A 13721-nucleotide genomic window follows, 5' to 3' on the forward strand; every position below is an offset into this window, starting at 1 on the left:
GGCCTAACTGGACACAGGAGCTGAAAATTAAAAGGATTAAAATGTAAGTTTATAAAATTTCTAGAAAAAAAACCACACAGAAAATTTGGGGGACATAAGATTAGGAAAAGAGTTCTTAGGCTTAACATCAATTGTATAATCTGTAAGAGTTGAACCTCATCAAAATTAAAACCTTTAGTTTGGCCAAAGACCCTGTTAAATGGATGAAAAGACAAATTACACACCGGGAAAATTATTTGCTTAGCACATATCTGGTAAAGGCCTTGTATCTAGACTATATAAAAATCTCGAAAAAGCTCAACATTAAAAAAAACCTATCCAATTAGAAAATGAGCAAAAGGCATGCATAGACATTTCACCAAGAGGCTATATAGATAGCAAATAAACACACAAAAGGATGGTCAATACTTATTAGCCATTAGACAAATGCAAATTAGTACTACAACGATATATCACTACGTACTTGTCACAATGGCCAAAAAAAAAAAAAAAAAAGAAAAGAATAGTGATAACACCAAATGCTAGTGAGGATGTGGAGAAACTTGATCATTCATAAATTGGTGGTGGAAATACAAAAGGTTTCAGCCACTCCGGAAAATTGTTTGGCAGTTCCTGTCAAAACTTAAAACTGACTTACCATATGACCCAGCAATTTCATCCTTGGGTAATTATCCCAGAGAAATGAAGACTTATTTCCCATAGTACACCTATGTTCAAAGCAGCTTTATTCATAATAGTCCCAAACTGGAAATTACACATTTGTTCTTTAGTGGATGAATGGTTAAACACACTGTGTAGATTCATATCATGGAAGACTACTCAGCAATGAAAAGGAAGGAAAGATTAATACATGCGAAAATTTGGATGAACCTCAAAACAATTATCCTGAGTGAAAAAAAGCCAATCTCAGAAGGACAAGTGCATGATTTCACTTATGTAGCATTCATGAAATAGCATAATTATAGACATGTGGAACAGATTTGTGGTTGCCAGGGGTTAGGGATGGGTGGGAGGAAATGTATGTATAAAGGGGTAACACAAGTGCATCTTATGCAATGATTCAGCTGAGGATCTGATTGTCATAGTCATGCAAGGCTACACATCTCATAAAATTGCACAGAACTATACACATACAGATGAGTGCATGTATAAATGGTGAAGTCTGAATAAGCTCTCTGGATTGTACCAATGTCAATTTCTTGGTTTTGATGGCATACCCAAGTTAGGCAAGATGTTACCATTCAGGAATGCCAAAAATAAGGGTTCCTTGTATATATATTTTTGAAACCTCCTATGAATCTATAATTATTTCAAAATAAAAAGTTAAAAATAAAAATGGAAGCATAGGTAAAGAGGGTTGTAAAAGAAAAAAGGAGGGGAATTAATAAAGAAGAATAATGTGACTAGTTTCATATTCACCTTCTAGTTTTTGGTCTACAGGTCTCTGCAAACTGTAAAGCCCTCTGGCCCAAATACTTTATAACATTAATTCAGAAGGTATTTGTTCAGCATTTACTATGTGCCAGGTATTATGCTGAATGCTGATGATTAAAATAGAGAATAGTATAAGCAAGGTCTTTGCCCTTTTGGAGATTATAATGTAATGTGGATTTGCAGGCAGACAAGGAAATCCATTAAAAATTAGAATGTTATTAATGTTTTGGGTACTTCTGCTTTCAACCAACATGGAGTAACAGGAATTGGATTTAGCCTCCCTTTTTAAACAATTTTAAACTTGAAAAGAATATATGAGACAATGGTTTTCAGACGTTGAACAACAGACAGTGCAGGACGTGGATCCCTCAGGTGGGAAAAAAGTGAGATGGGCTCTGTAGTTACTTCAGGTTACCCTGGAAAGAGTTTCTGGACTTCGAGTCAGAGAAAGGGGATGCAGGAGAAGGCTGGTGGTCTCCATGAGTTGAGAAGATGAAGTTAGAAGCTCAGGGAGGCCACAGGGAGCAGATCTGCCCAGCAGAGTGCCCAAGAGGAGAGAGCTGCACGGAGAAAAAGCTCCAGAGATCTTCCCACTTGAGAAAGCCCCACTTGGGCCTTCAGCTGAGGCACTGATTAGCACAGAGGTGTGATAAAACTATTTGAAATGGGAGGGAAATCATAGCAGATTGAAGTGGGCAGAACAATCTTTAAAGATCAAGCAGTGCTGGGAATAATTGCCAGAGTGGAAAACTCTTCTAATACACAAGTCATCAGGTAGAATACTCAGAAGGTATTGTTTCAATAGTGGAGCCATATTAGTCCTAGACTAAAGGCTGCTTTAGTCCTGCCCTACAACAATTAAAAGCAATCCTCAAAAGGGTCAAACCACTTCTAAGTAATTTAACTGTGTTCCAGAACAAAGCTCAAAATTTAAATGTACACACAAATGTCTCAAGAATACTCAAAACCAAATGAGGTACAATTGACAATGTCTGGCATTTAATAAAGAATTACTCGGCATGCAAAGAAGCAGGAAGCAACAGTGTATACGCTTATAAAAGGCTGGGAGCAGTGGCTGACACCTGTAATCCCAGCACTTTGGGAGACTGAGGTGGGCCGATTGCCTGAGGTCAGGAGTTCGAGACCAGCCCGGCCAACATGATGAAACCCCATCTCTACTAAAAATACTAAAAAAATTAGCCAGGTATGGTGGCACGTGCCTATAATCCCAGCTACTCGGGAAGCCAAGCATTGCTTGAACCCAGGAAGTGGAGGTTGCAGTGAGCCAAGATCATGCCACTGCACTCCAGCCTAGGTGACAGAGTGAGACTCTATTTCAAAAAAAAAAAAAAACTTAAAAAAAAAATAGAGGCAGTATTAAAAATGATTAGATGATAGAATTAGTAGATAAGGTTATTTCAAAAGTCATACCTATATTTTATTGTCCAAGAAGGTAGAGAAAAACATGAGTACATTTAGGAGAGATATGAAAGATAGAAAAAAGACCCAGATCAAACTTCTACAACAAAAACTACAATGTCTGAGATGAAAAATACACTGGAAGGGATTGATGTTATATTAGATACTGCAGAACCAAAAGATCAGTGAATTTTAAGATATAGTGATAGAGGCCGGGCGCGGTGGCTCACGCCTGTAATCCCAGCACTTTGAGAGGCCGAGGCGGGCGGATCACGAGGTCAGGAGATCGAGACCACAGTGAAACCCCCTCTCTACTAAAAATACAAAAAATTAGCCTGGCGTGGTGGCAGGCGCCTGTAGTCCCAGCTACTCGGAGAGGCTAAGGCAGGAGAATGGCGTGAACCCGGGAGGCGGAGCTTGCAGTGAGCCGAGATCGCGCCACTGCACTCCAGCCTGGGCGACAGAGCGAGACTCCGTCTCAAAAAAAAAAAAAAAAAAAAAAGATATAGTGATAGAAAGTCTTTGAAATGAAACACAGAAAGAAAAGAGTTAGAGAAAAAAAAGCCCAGAACATCAGTGAGTTATGGGTTATGAGACAACCTAAAGTGGCCTGAAACACATGTAATTAAAATCCTTGATGGTGAGAAGAGGGAACAGAAAAAAATATTTAAAGAAATAATGGCTCAAATTTTCCAAATTTAAACTACAAACTTGCAGAGCCATAAGGCACAACGGAATTTAACAAAAGAAAACTTAAGAAAACTACATGAAGGTCAATCATATAAAAATGAATAAAAACAATATATATTTTTTTTGAGACGGAGTCTTGCTCTGTCGCCGGGCTGGAGTGCAATGGCGCTATCTTGGCTCACTGCAGCCTCCACCTCCTGGATTCAAGCAATTCTCCTGCCTCAGCCTCCTGAGTAGCTGGGACTACAGGCACACGCTACCACACCCAGATAATTTTTGTATTTTTAGTAGAGATGGGGTTTTACCATGTAGGCCAGATTTTTTTTAAATTTTGAAAACAGCTGGGAATAGGGCAAGGAAAATTTTATTTGTAGAAAAATACAGAAGAGAATGACAGCCAACTTCTTGTCAGGCACAACACAAACCAGATTTCAACAGCATCTTTAAAGTACTGAGAAAAAAATGTCACTATATAATTATATACTCTGCAAAACTATCTTTACAAAATGAAGGCTTTTTTTCAGACATAAAAAGCTAAAAGAACACATCGCCAGTAGAACTGTATCACAGAACATAGTTTTAGGTTTTCGTTTTTTGTTTTTGAGATGGAGTCTTGCAGTGTCGCCCAGGCTGGAGTGCAGTGGAGTGATCTCGGCTCACTGAAACCTCTGCCTCCTGGGTTCAAGCAATCTTCCTGCCTCAACCTCCCGAGTAGCGGGGATTACAAGTGTCCAGCTAATTTTTGTATTTTTAGTAGAGACGGGGTTTCACCATGTTGGCCAGGATGGTCTCCAACTCCTGACCTCAGGTGATCCACCCACCTTGACCTCCCAAAGTGCTGGGATTACAGGTGTGAGCCACCATGCCTGGCCTCAGAAAATAGTTTTTAAAAGCCCTTCAACAAAAGGAAAATGATGCCAGATATAGATTGTATCCATACAAATGAATGAAGAGCACTGGTAATAGTAAATATGTGTGTAAATACAAACAATTTTTTTCTTACTTTAAAAAATCACCTTAAACAACAGTTAATCGTTTAAAGCAAAAAAACAAAACAAAACAAAAACCCCTGACATATCATGGGCTTATATTCAATACAGAAGTAAGATGGATGCCAACAGTAGTGCAAAGGCCGGGAGAACAGACATAGAAGTACAGCATATGTAAGAGGTAAAATATTACTTTAAGGCAGATAATGATAGTTTAAGAATCATTCTATTTAAGCCAAATTAACTATTTTTAAAAAACAATGAAAAAGGATGGGCATAGTGGCTCACGCCTATAATCTCAGCACTTTAGGAGGCTCATGCAGGGGGATTGCTTGAGGCTGGGAGTTGGAGACCAGCCTGGGCAACATAGTGAGACCTTGTCTTTACCTACGCAAAAGTTTTAAAAATTAGCTGGGCATGGTGGTGCACACCTGTGGTCCCAGCTACTCAGGAAGTTTCAGGTAGGAGGGCCGCTTGAGCCCAGGAGTTCAAGGCTTCAGTGAACTATGATCACACCACTGCACGCCAGCCTGGGTGACAGAGCAAGACTGTCTCGAAAAAGAAAAAAAAAAAAACAAAGAAAAGGATAAAGAAATCATTTATAATGATAAAGGGATCAATTCTTCAAAAAGACCTAATAGTCCTAACATTCACGCAACTAAAACCAGAGCCTCAAAGTACATGAAGCAAAAACTGATAGCTCTGCAAGCAGAAATAGATATATCTACAGTTATAGTTGGAGATTTCAACACTCCTCTATTGATCATCTATAGAAGTAGAGAGAAAATCCATAAGTACCTGGAAGACTTGGATAACACTATCAACCAACCTGACCTGATTGATATTTGTAGACTACTCTACTCAAACAATAGTAGAATACACATTCTACTGTTGGATTGCACATATATCATTTACCAACATAGACCATATTCTGAGCCATAGAACAAGTCTCAATACATTTAAAAGGAGGTGGCTGGGCACAGTGGTTAACACCAGTAATCCCAGTGCTTTGGGAGGTCAAGAAGGGAGGATTGCTTGAGGCCAGAAGTCCAACGCTAGCCTGGGCAACATGGCGAAGCTTCGTCTCTACAAAAAATACAAAAATGGCCGGGCGCGGTGGCTCACGCTTGTAATCCCAGCACTTTGGGAGGCCGAGGCGGGCGGATCACGAGGTCAGGAGATCGAGACCACGGTGAAACCCCGTCTCTACTAAAAATACAAAAAATTAGCCGGGCGTGGTGGCGGGCACCTGTAGTCCCAGCTACTCGGAGAGGCTGAGGCAGGAGAATGGCGTAAACCCGGGAGGCGGAGCTTGCAGTGAGCCGAGATTGCGCCACTGCACTCCAGCCTGGGCGACAGAGCAAGACTCCGCCTCAAAAAAAAAAAAAAAAATACAAAAATTAGCTGGGCCTGGTGGTGTGCACCTGTAGTCCCAACTACTAGGGAGGCAGAGGTGGAAGGATTGCTTGAGCCTGGGAGGTTGAGCAGTGAGCTGTGATTGTGCCACTGCACTCCAGCCTGGGCAACAGAGTGAGACCTTGTCTCAAAAAAGAAAAAAATTAAAAGGAGTCAAGTAACATAAAATTTGTTCTTTGGTCACAATGGACTTAACTGAGAAGTCAGTAAGAGAATGGTATCTGAAAGATCTCTACATACCTGGCAACTAAAATACACTTTAAATAATCCATGGGTTGGCCAGGTGTGGTGGCTCATGCCTGTAATCCAAGCACTTTGGGAGGTCAATGTGGGTGGATCACCTGAGGTCAGGAGTTCGAGAGCAGCCTGGCCAACATGGTGGAACCCTGCCTCTACCAAAAATATAAAACTTAGCCAGGCATGGTGGTGAATGCCTGTAATCACAGCTACTCGAGAGGCTGAGCAGGAGAAATGCTTGAACCCGGGAGGCAGAGGCTACAGTGAGCCAAGATCATGCTATTGCACTCCAGCTTGGGCTGATGGAGATGGAGTGAGACTCCATCTCAAAATATAAAACATTAAAATATATTTACATATATGAAAATAATCCACGGGTCAAAGAAGAGATCAAAAGGGACATTAGAATGTATTTTGAGCTGATTGAAAATGAAAACACAATATATAAAAATCAGTTTGATGCAGTGGAAACAGTGCTTAGAGGGAAGTGCAGAGCACTAACTGATTATTATAATAGAAAAAGACAAGAGATCTCAAATCAATGACCCAAAGTTCACCTCATAAAATTAGAAAGAGGATAGCAACATAAGCCTAAAGTCAGCAGAAGAAAGGAAATAATCCAAAAAAAAAGCAGAATCAAATGAAAATTTTCAAAAAACCAGAAAAACAATAGCAAAAAACCCAGTGAAATCAAAAGCTGGGTCTTTTAGCAAACCAAAAAATGTATAGATCTCTATCCAGACTGATACAACAAAAAGAAAAGAAGACACAAATATTCAATTTCAGGAATAAGTGAGGGGACATCAATACAGATGCTAAAGGCATCATATAATAAGGGAATGTTATGGATAACTTTGTGTCAATATATTTGACAACTTTGATAAAATGGGCACGTTATTTGAAAGGTACGATCAACTTAATATCTTTAGCAATATATCCTGAGTAGCCCTATTACATCTATTAAAGAAATTAATAGATACAAAATAAAATTCATAAATTAAATTTTTAATTAAAAACCTTACCACAAAGAAATTTCCAGGCAATACAGCTTCCCTGGTGAATCCAATCCCACATTTAAGGAAGAAATTATACCTCTTCTACACAAACTTAGTACCAGAAAACCAAACAGGTGGGGGGAAAATCCTAATGGTTTTCTATATGGCAAGTATTATTCTGATACTAAAACTAGACATTACAAGAAAAGAAAATTGTAGGGCAATACCCCTCCAGGAGGAAATCTCCATTAGAAGGAAAAGGTAAGAGATCCCCTCGGTGGTCCACATTCAACTTCTGCGATCCTAGCCACAGGAGAGTTCCTCGGCCTTTGCAGGCCCTGAGACCAGTACAGGGAGCTGTGTGGAGTCTGTGTGATGACTGTTTCAGACAGAGTTTGTCAGGGGTCTTACACGCCCACTGAGACCAAAGCAACTGCAGCACGGCACCATTTTGAGAGCCCAGCAGCCACAGACTACCTCCTGCCCTGGGGCCCAATAGCCCCTGCATCTCCACATCCCTTGAAGCCCTGCCGACATCCCTCTACATGCACCCAGACAGCTGCAGTATCACAATGCCAACTGAACCCAGCATGTAGCCAGGTCCCCAGCACTCTAGCTCAAGCAGTGTATTACACCCAGGGAACAGGGTATGCAGTGCACAAGGAAGGCTGCCCCAAGGACAAAGGGAGCCAAAGTTTGGGCTTCCCAGAGCCTGGAGTCTCTGCCACTGACAGCGTGTTAGTCTGTTCTTGCATTGCTATAAAGAAATACCTGAGACCAGGTAATTTATAAAGAAAAGATGTATATTTTGGCCCATGGTTCTGTAAGCTGTACAGGCATGGCACCGATATCTGCTTGGCTCCTGGTAGGGGCCTCAGGAAGCTTACGATCATGGTGGAAGATGAAGGGGAGCCAGCGTATCACATGGTGAGAGAAGGAGCGAGAGAGAGAGAGAGGTGGGAGAGGTGCCACATTCTTTTAAACAACCAGATCTCATGTTAACTCGGATCAAGAACTCACTTATTGTCATGAGGACAGCACCAAGTCATTCATGAGGGATCTGCCTCCATGACTTAAACACCTCCCACTAGGCCCACCTCCAACACAGGAGATCACATTTCAAAATGAGATTGCGTGGGAACAGACATCCAAACCATATGGGTGCCAAGCTGACAAGGGGTTGACTTGTGATAGTTAATACTAGATGTCAACTTGACTGGGTTGAGGGATGCTTAGATGGCTGGGAAGTCCACTCCACTAGCCACTACTGGCACCTGTGCATGCCACCCAGGGGCCTGAGGAGCCATTGTTCCTGGGTGTGTCTGTGAAGGTGTTGCCGGAGGAGATTTACATTTGAGTAGGTGGACTGGGAAAGGAAGACCCACCCTCAGTGTGGGTGGACACCATCCAATCGACTGCCAGCACAGCTGGAACAAGGCAGGCAGAAAAAGGGTAAGAAGCAGCTTGTTTGCTGAGTCTGCTCACTCTCTCTCTCTTCCTGTGCCATGCTGGACACTTGCTTCCTCTCCTTTTGCCCTTGGATATCAGCCTCCAGGTTCTTTGGCCTTTGGATTGTGGGACTTGCACCAGTTGCTTTCCAGGGGCTCTTGGGCCTGCAGCTACAGACTGAGGGCTATGTTGTTGGCTTCCCTGGTTTTGAGGCTTTTGGACTTGTGGACTGAGCCATGCTACTGGCTTCTCTCTTTCCCCAGCTTCCAGACAGTGTACTGTGGGACTTTACCATGTGTATTAGTCTGTTCTCACGCTGCTAGTAAAGACATATGCAGGACTGGGAAATTTATGAAGGAAAGACACTTTAATGGACTCACAGTTCCACATGGCTGGGGAAGCCTCACAATCATGGCGGAAGATGAAGGAAGAGCAAAGGGACGCCTTACTTGGTGGCAGGCAAGAGAGGGCTTGTGTAGGAGAACTCCCTTTTATAAAACCATCAGATCTCGTGAGACTTATTCACTGTCACAAGAACAGCACAGGAAATACCCGCTCCCATGATTCAATTACCTCCCACTGGGTCCCTCCCACAACACATGGGAATTATGGGAGCTACAATTCAAGACGAGATTTGGGGGGGACACAGCCAAACCATATCACCATGTCATCATATGAGCCAATTCTCCCTAATAAACTAATGCAGCTATAGATATGGATATATTGTGTTGGTGCTGTCTCTCTACAGAACCCTGACAAATACAGACAGCAACCCTGGAACCTCCAGCAGCAGGGCTGCCTTGCAGCTGCCCACACCTTCAGAGGGCCTGGGGACTGGCCCACCGGAGCACCATCTTGGGGCCAGATGACGGGTCCACCCATTAGCCACTACTGGCACCTGTGCATACCACCCAGGGGCCTGAGGTGCAGCCTACCTCACCCATTGCCATCACTGTTGGCACCAGAGCACACTATCCAGGGGCCTAGGTATCAGCCAACTGGGCCTGCCCCTGCCAGCCCATGCACACCATCAGGGGACCTGATGACAGGCCCATCCCACTTATCAGCACCACTGCTGGTATTCTATTGCTGCACTGTCTAGGGGCCTGGGGACTGACTTGCTCCACCCACAGCCACTGACACCCACATACACTATCAAGGGGCCTGACAACAGTCCTGTTCAACCCACCCCCACTGCTGCTTGAGCATGGTATCCAGGAGCCTGGTAATCACCTCACTCTGCCTGCCACTATTGGCAGCCATTTGTGCCATCTGAGGGCCTGAGGACAGGTCCACCCTGCCACTGCCACCATCAGTAGCACTGGGGACTTCTGTACATCACTGAGGAGTCTGAGGACAGGCCCGCCCCCGTGTTGCCAGCACCAGTGCCTGTCACACATCATTTGGGAACCTCAGGATCAACCTGCCCTGCCTGTCATGGCTAGTGCCAACACTTGCCTTTTGTGGGCCTGAGGATGGGCGCTGCCCACTGCCACTGCCTATGTACATTGTTCAAGGGCCTGGTGATAGGCCTACCCTTCCTGCTGCCTGCACCTATGTGTGTTTCCTGGGGGCTTAGGGACCAGCCTACCCAGCCTACAGCTGCCGCCATCACTGGTATCTACGCATGCATGACTCTTAGGGGCCTGAGGACTGGCTCACCCAGCTCACTGCCATCACTGCTGGCAACCTGCACATGCTGCCTGGGAATCCAAGGATTGGCCTGCTGCCACTATTGCCACTGTCAGTGCCACATACAGTGCCCAGGGACATGAGGACCCACCTTCTCAACCACCGCTGCCACTGTCAGCAATCAAGCAATCTGCCTAGAAGCCAAAGATCTGGCCCACCGAGACTCACCACCACTGGTACATGTATATGCTGCGTGGGGACCCAAGGACAGGCACTCCCACCCTGCTGCCACCACCACTGGCACTTGAGGATCAATCTGCCTAGGGTAACTGTCCCCAGTAAAGTTTGCCACAGCCTCCACAAATAAGCACAGCCTAAGCCACTGACAAACTTACAGATACGACTGACGCTGATTACAGCCAAAGAAATCATGTAGAGACTACACTAGTATGCCCACCCACCAATAATAAAAGCCAAAGCACCCTACCCAACTAATGCTATAAATATACCTTCAGGAAAACCTAATGTTTCCCTATGAAAGCCAATGCATAAAATTGGAAGAAGTGACTATTACACCAGATGTATAGATATCAATGTAAGAACCAAAGAAACATGAAAAAGGAAGGAAACATGACATCTCCAAAGGAGTGCAATAATTCTCCAGTAATATCCCAATGAAAAGGGAATCTATGAAATGCCTGAAAAAGAATTCAAAATATTGATACGAAAGAAAGTCAGGAGATATAAGAGAACACAGGTAAGCAATACAAAGAAGTCAAGAAAACAATTCATGATCTGAGTCAAACAGAAATTCTGAGACTGAAGAATGCAATGAATGAAATAAAAATATAATAAAGAGCTTAAATAATAGACTAGATCAAGCAGAAGAAAACATTTCTCAACTTTGAAGACAGGTGTTTTGAAATAATCCAATCAGCCAAAAAAAACAAAAAAAAAAAGAATAAAAAAGAATGGAGAAAGCCCTACCTGACATATGGGACACCATAAGGAAACCAAATATTTGGATATTAGGAGTTCCAGATAGAGAAGAACTGGGCAAAGCCATTTAAAAAAAAAACAATTTAATGAAATAATAGCTAAACTTCCTAAGTCTTGCAAGAGATAGACATTCAAATACAGAAAACCCAAAGAACCCCAAATAGATTTGTATCAAAAAAGTCTTCTCCAAGGCTCGTGACAGGCAAACTGTCAAAATCAAAGGCAAAGAGAGAATTCTAAAAACAGCAAAAGAAAAGTGTCAAGTCACATATAAGGGAATCCTCATCAGACTAACAGCAGGTTTCTCAGCAGAAACCTTACAGGCAAGGAGAGAATGGGATGATATATTCAAAATGCTGAGAGAAAAAAAAACTGACAAGACTACTATACCCAGCAAAACTATCTTTCAAAAAATGAAAGAGAAATGAAGTTGTTCCCAGACCAGCAAAAACTGAGATAATTCATCACCACAAGAAATGCTTAAAGAAATCCTACATCTGGAAGTGAAAGAACAAAATCTACAAACATGAAAATTCACAAAAGTATAAAATTCACTGATAGAATAGATATACAAATGAGAAAGAGAAAAAAGTCAAACATTACCATTACAGAAGACCATCAAACTGCAATTATAAACAATAAGAGAGAAAGAAATAAGGATACACAAAACAACCAGAAAACGATTAACAAAATGTCAGGAATAAGTCCTTACTTATCAATAATAACCTTGAATATAAATGGATTACATTACCCATTTAAAAGATATAGAGTGGTTGAATTGATTTTTTAAATGACCCAATTATATGCTGCCTAAAAGAAACTCACTTCACTGTAAAGACACATATAGACTGAAAGTGAAGAAATTGAAAAAATATTTCATGCAAATAGAAATCAAAGGCAAGCAGGAGTGGCTACACTTAGAACAGACTTTAAGTCAAAAACTATAAAAAGAGACAAAGGAGGGTATTATATAATGATAAAAGGATCAATTTAACAAGAGGATATAACAATTCTAAATATATATGCATCCAACACTGGAGCACCCAGATACATAAAGCAAATATTACTAGATCTAAAGGGAGAGACAGACTTCAATACAGTAACAGTTGGGGACTTTAATGCCAGACTCACAGCACTGGACATACCATCTAGGCAAAAAATTAACAAAGAAACATTGGATTTAAACTGCACTTTGGACTAAATGGATCTAACAGACATTTACAGAACATTTAATGCAACAGCTGCAGAATACATCTTCTTCTCATCAGCATGTGGAACATTCTCTGGGATAGACCATATGTTAGGCCACAATACAAGTCTTAACAAATTTTAAAACATTGAAATCATATCAAGTATCTTCTCAGATTACACTGGAATAAAACTAGAAATCAATACCAAGAGGAACTTTGGAAAATATAGAAATGTATGGAAATTAAACAACATGCTCCTGAATGACCACTGGGTCAAGGAAGAAATTACGGAAGAAATTAAAATTGCTTGAGACAAACGAAAACAAACAACCTACCACAATTTATCAGAGACATCAAAAGCCCGACAAAGAGGGAAGCTTACAGCAATAAACACCCACATCAAAAAAGTAGAAAGATTTCAAATAAACAATCCAACAATGCACCTTAAGGAACTAGAAAAGCAAGAAGAAACCAACCCATAAATAACAACCCAGCAAGCCAATTTTTAAAATGAGCAAAAGATAAACAGATATTTCATCCAAGAAAGTATACCTATGGCCTAAAGACTTTATCATCTTAAGCCCAAAGTTTCGTAAGTTTTTAAAGCTATGAAACTGTCTCCTATTTTATGACCAACCCCAACACCCTACAATTACCTCTTCACTGTGTTTTTTGTTACATTTATTTTTTTAATAATATTGTCAATTTTCTCCATTCCGTCTATGTAATCAGCTCCAAGTTCTTTCACCTGGAGACCTATCTTTGCGTTCCAGTAGTTTAGCTTGAGGAACATGCCCCTCAGACACCTGCAGAAATATTATGGTGATCATTTTCAAAGCAGAAAATGGAAAACAACCCACATAGCCTTAAACGCTCTTCCTTTGAATAGCGAGTTGATCTGTTTAGTCTTCCTTGTCACCAAAATGGGCCAGGTGGGCACACAGGCCTCAAGAAAAGAAGTTTGGGTATTTATTTGATATCCACTTTAACAGATCTTTAAAGACTCTATAAAACAAAGCATATTTTATGTTTAATAAAAAAAGATATATTTTTAATTTCACTGTGTGGAATGAATGTTAAATGTTGATATTTAGATAGTGCTTACATCATGGTGGGGGAGGAGAGGTATACAATAGGGAAAAGATCCACAAGGGCTTAACAACATACTCTTAATGATAATTATGGTTTTCCTATCTAGAAAATTATCTGAGAAGGTTTAAATATATATTAATTTCGGGCCTCAAAGAAGAGTTTGCTCTTTCTTTTTTCCC

General features: G+C 41.5%; 2 protein-coding genes across 3 annotated transcripts in view; both read right to left on the reverse strand.

The window, feature by feature from the left end:
* The window catches only part of PPFIBP1 (PPFIA binding protein 1), a 542301-nt gene that overhangs the window by 208257 nt on the left and 320323 nt on the right, over positions 1 to 13721 (reverse strand). The window lies entirely within an intron of this gene.
* SMCO2 (single-pass membrane protein with coiled-coil domains 2) overlaps positions 1 to 13721 on the reverse strand; it is a 35689-nt gene that overhangs the window by 13675 nt on the left and 8293 nt on the right. The window contains exon 5 of one of the 2 annotated variants that reach the window (XM_003265636.3): positions 13107 to 13256. The exons of the other annotated variant lie outside the window; for it this stretch is intronic. Within the exon in view, the coding sequence (XP_003265684.1) occupies positions 13107 to 13256 (150 nt within the window). The remainder of the gene's footprint in view (positions 1 to 13106; positions 13257 to 13721) is intronic. 2 annotated transcript variants of the gene reach the window in all.

The sequence above is a fragment of the Nomascus leucogenys genome, chromosome 23 (assembly GCF_006542625.1).
Source record: "Nomascus leucogenys isolate Asia chromosome 23, Asia_NLE_v1, whole genome shotgun sequence".
Taxonomy (NCBI): Eukaryota; Metazoa; Chordata; class Mammalia; order Primates; family Hylobatidae; genus Nomascus; species Nomascus leucogenys.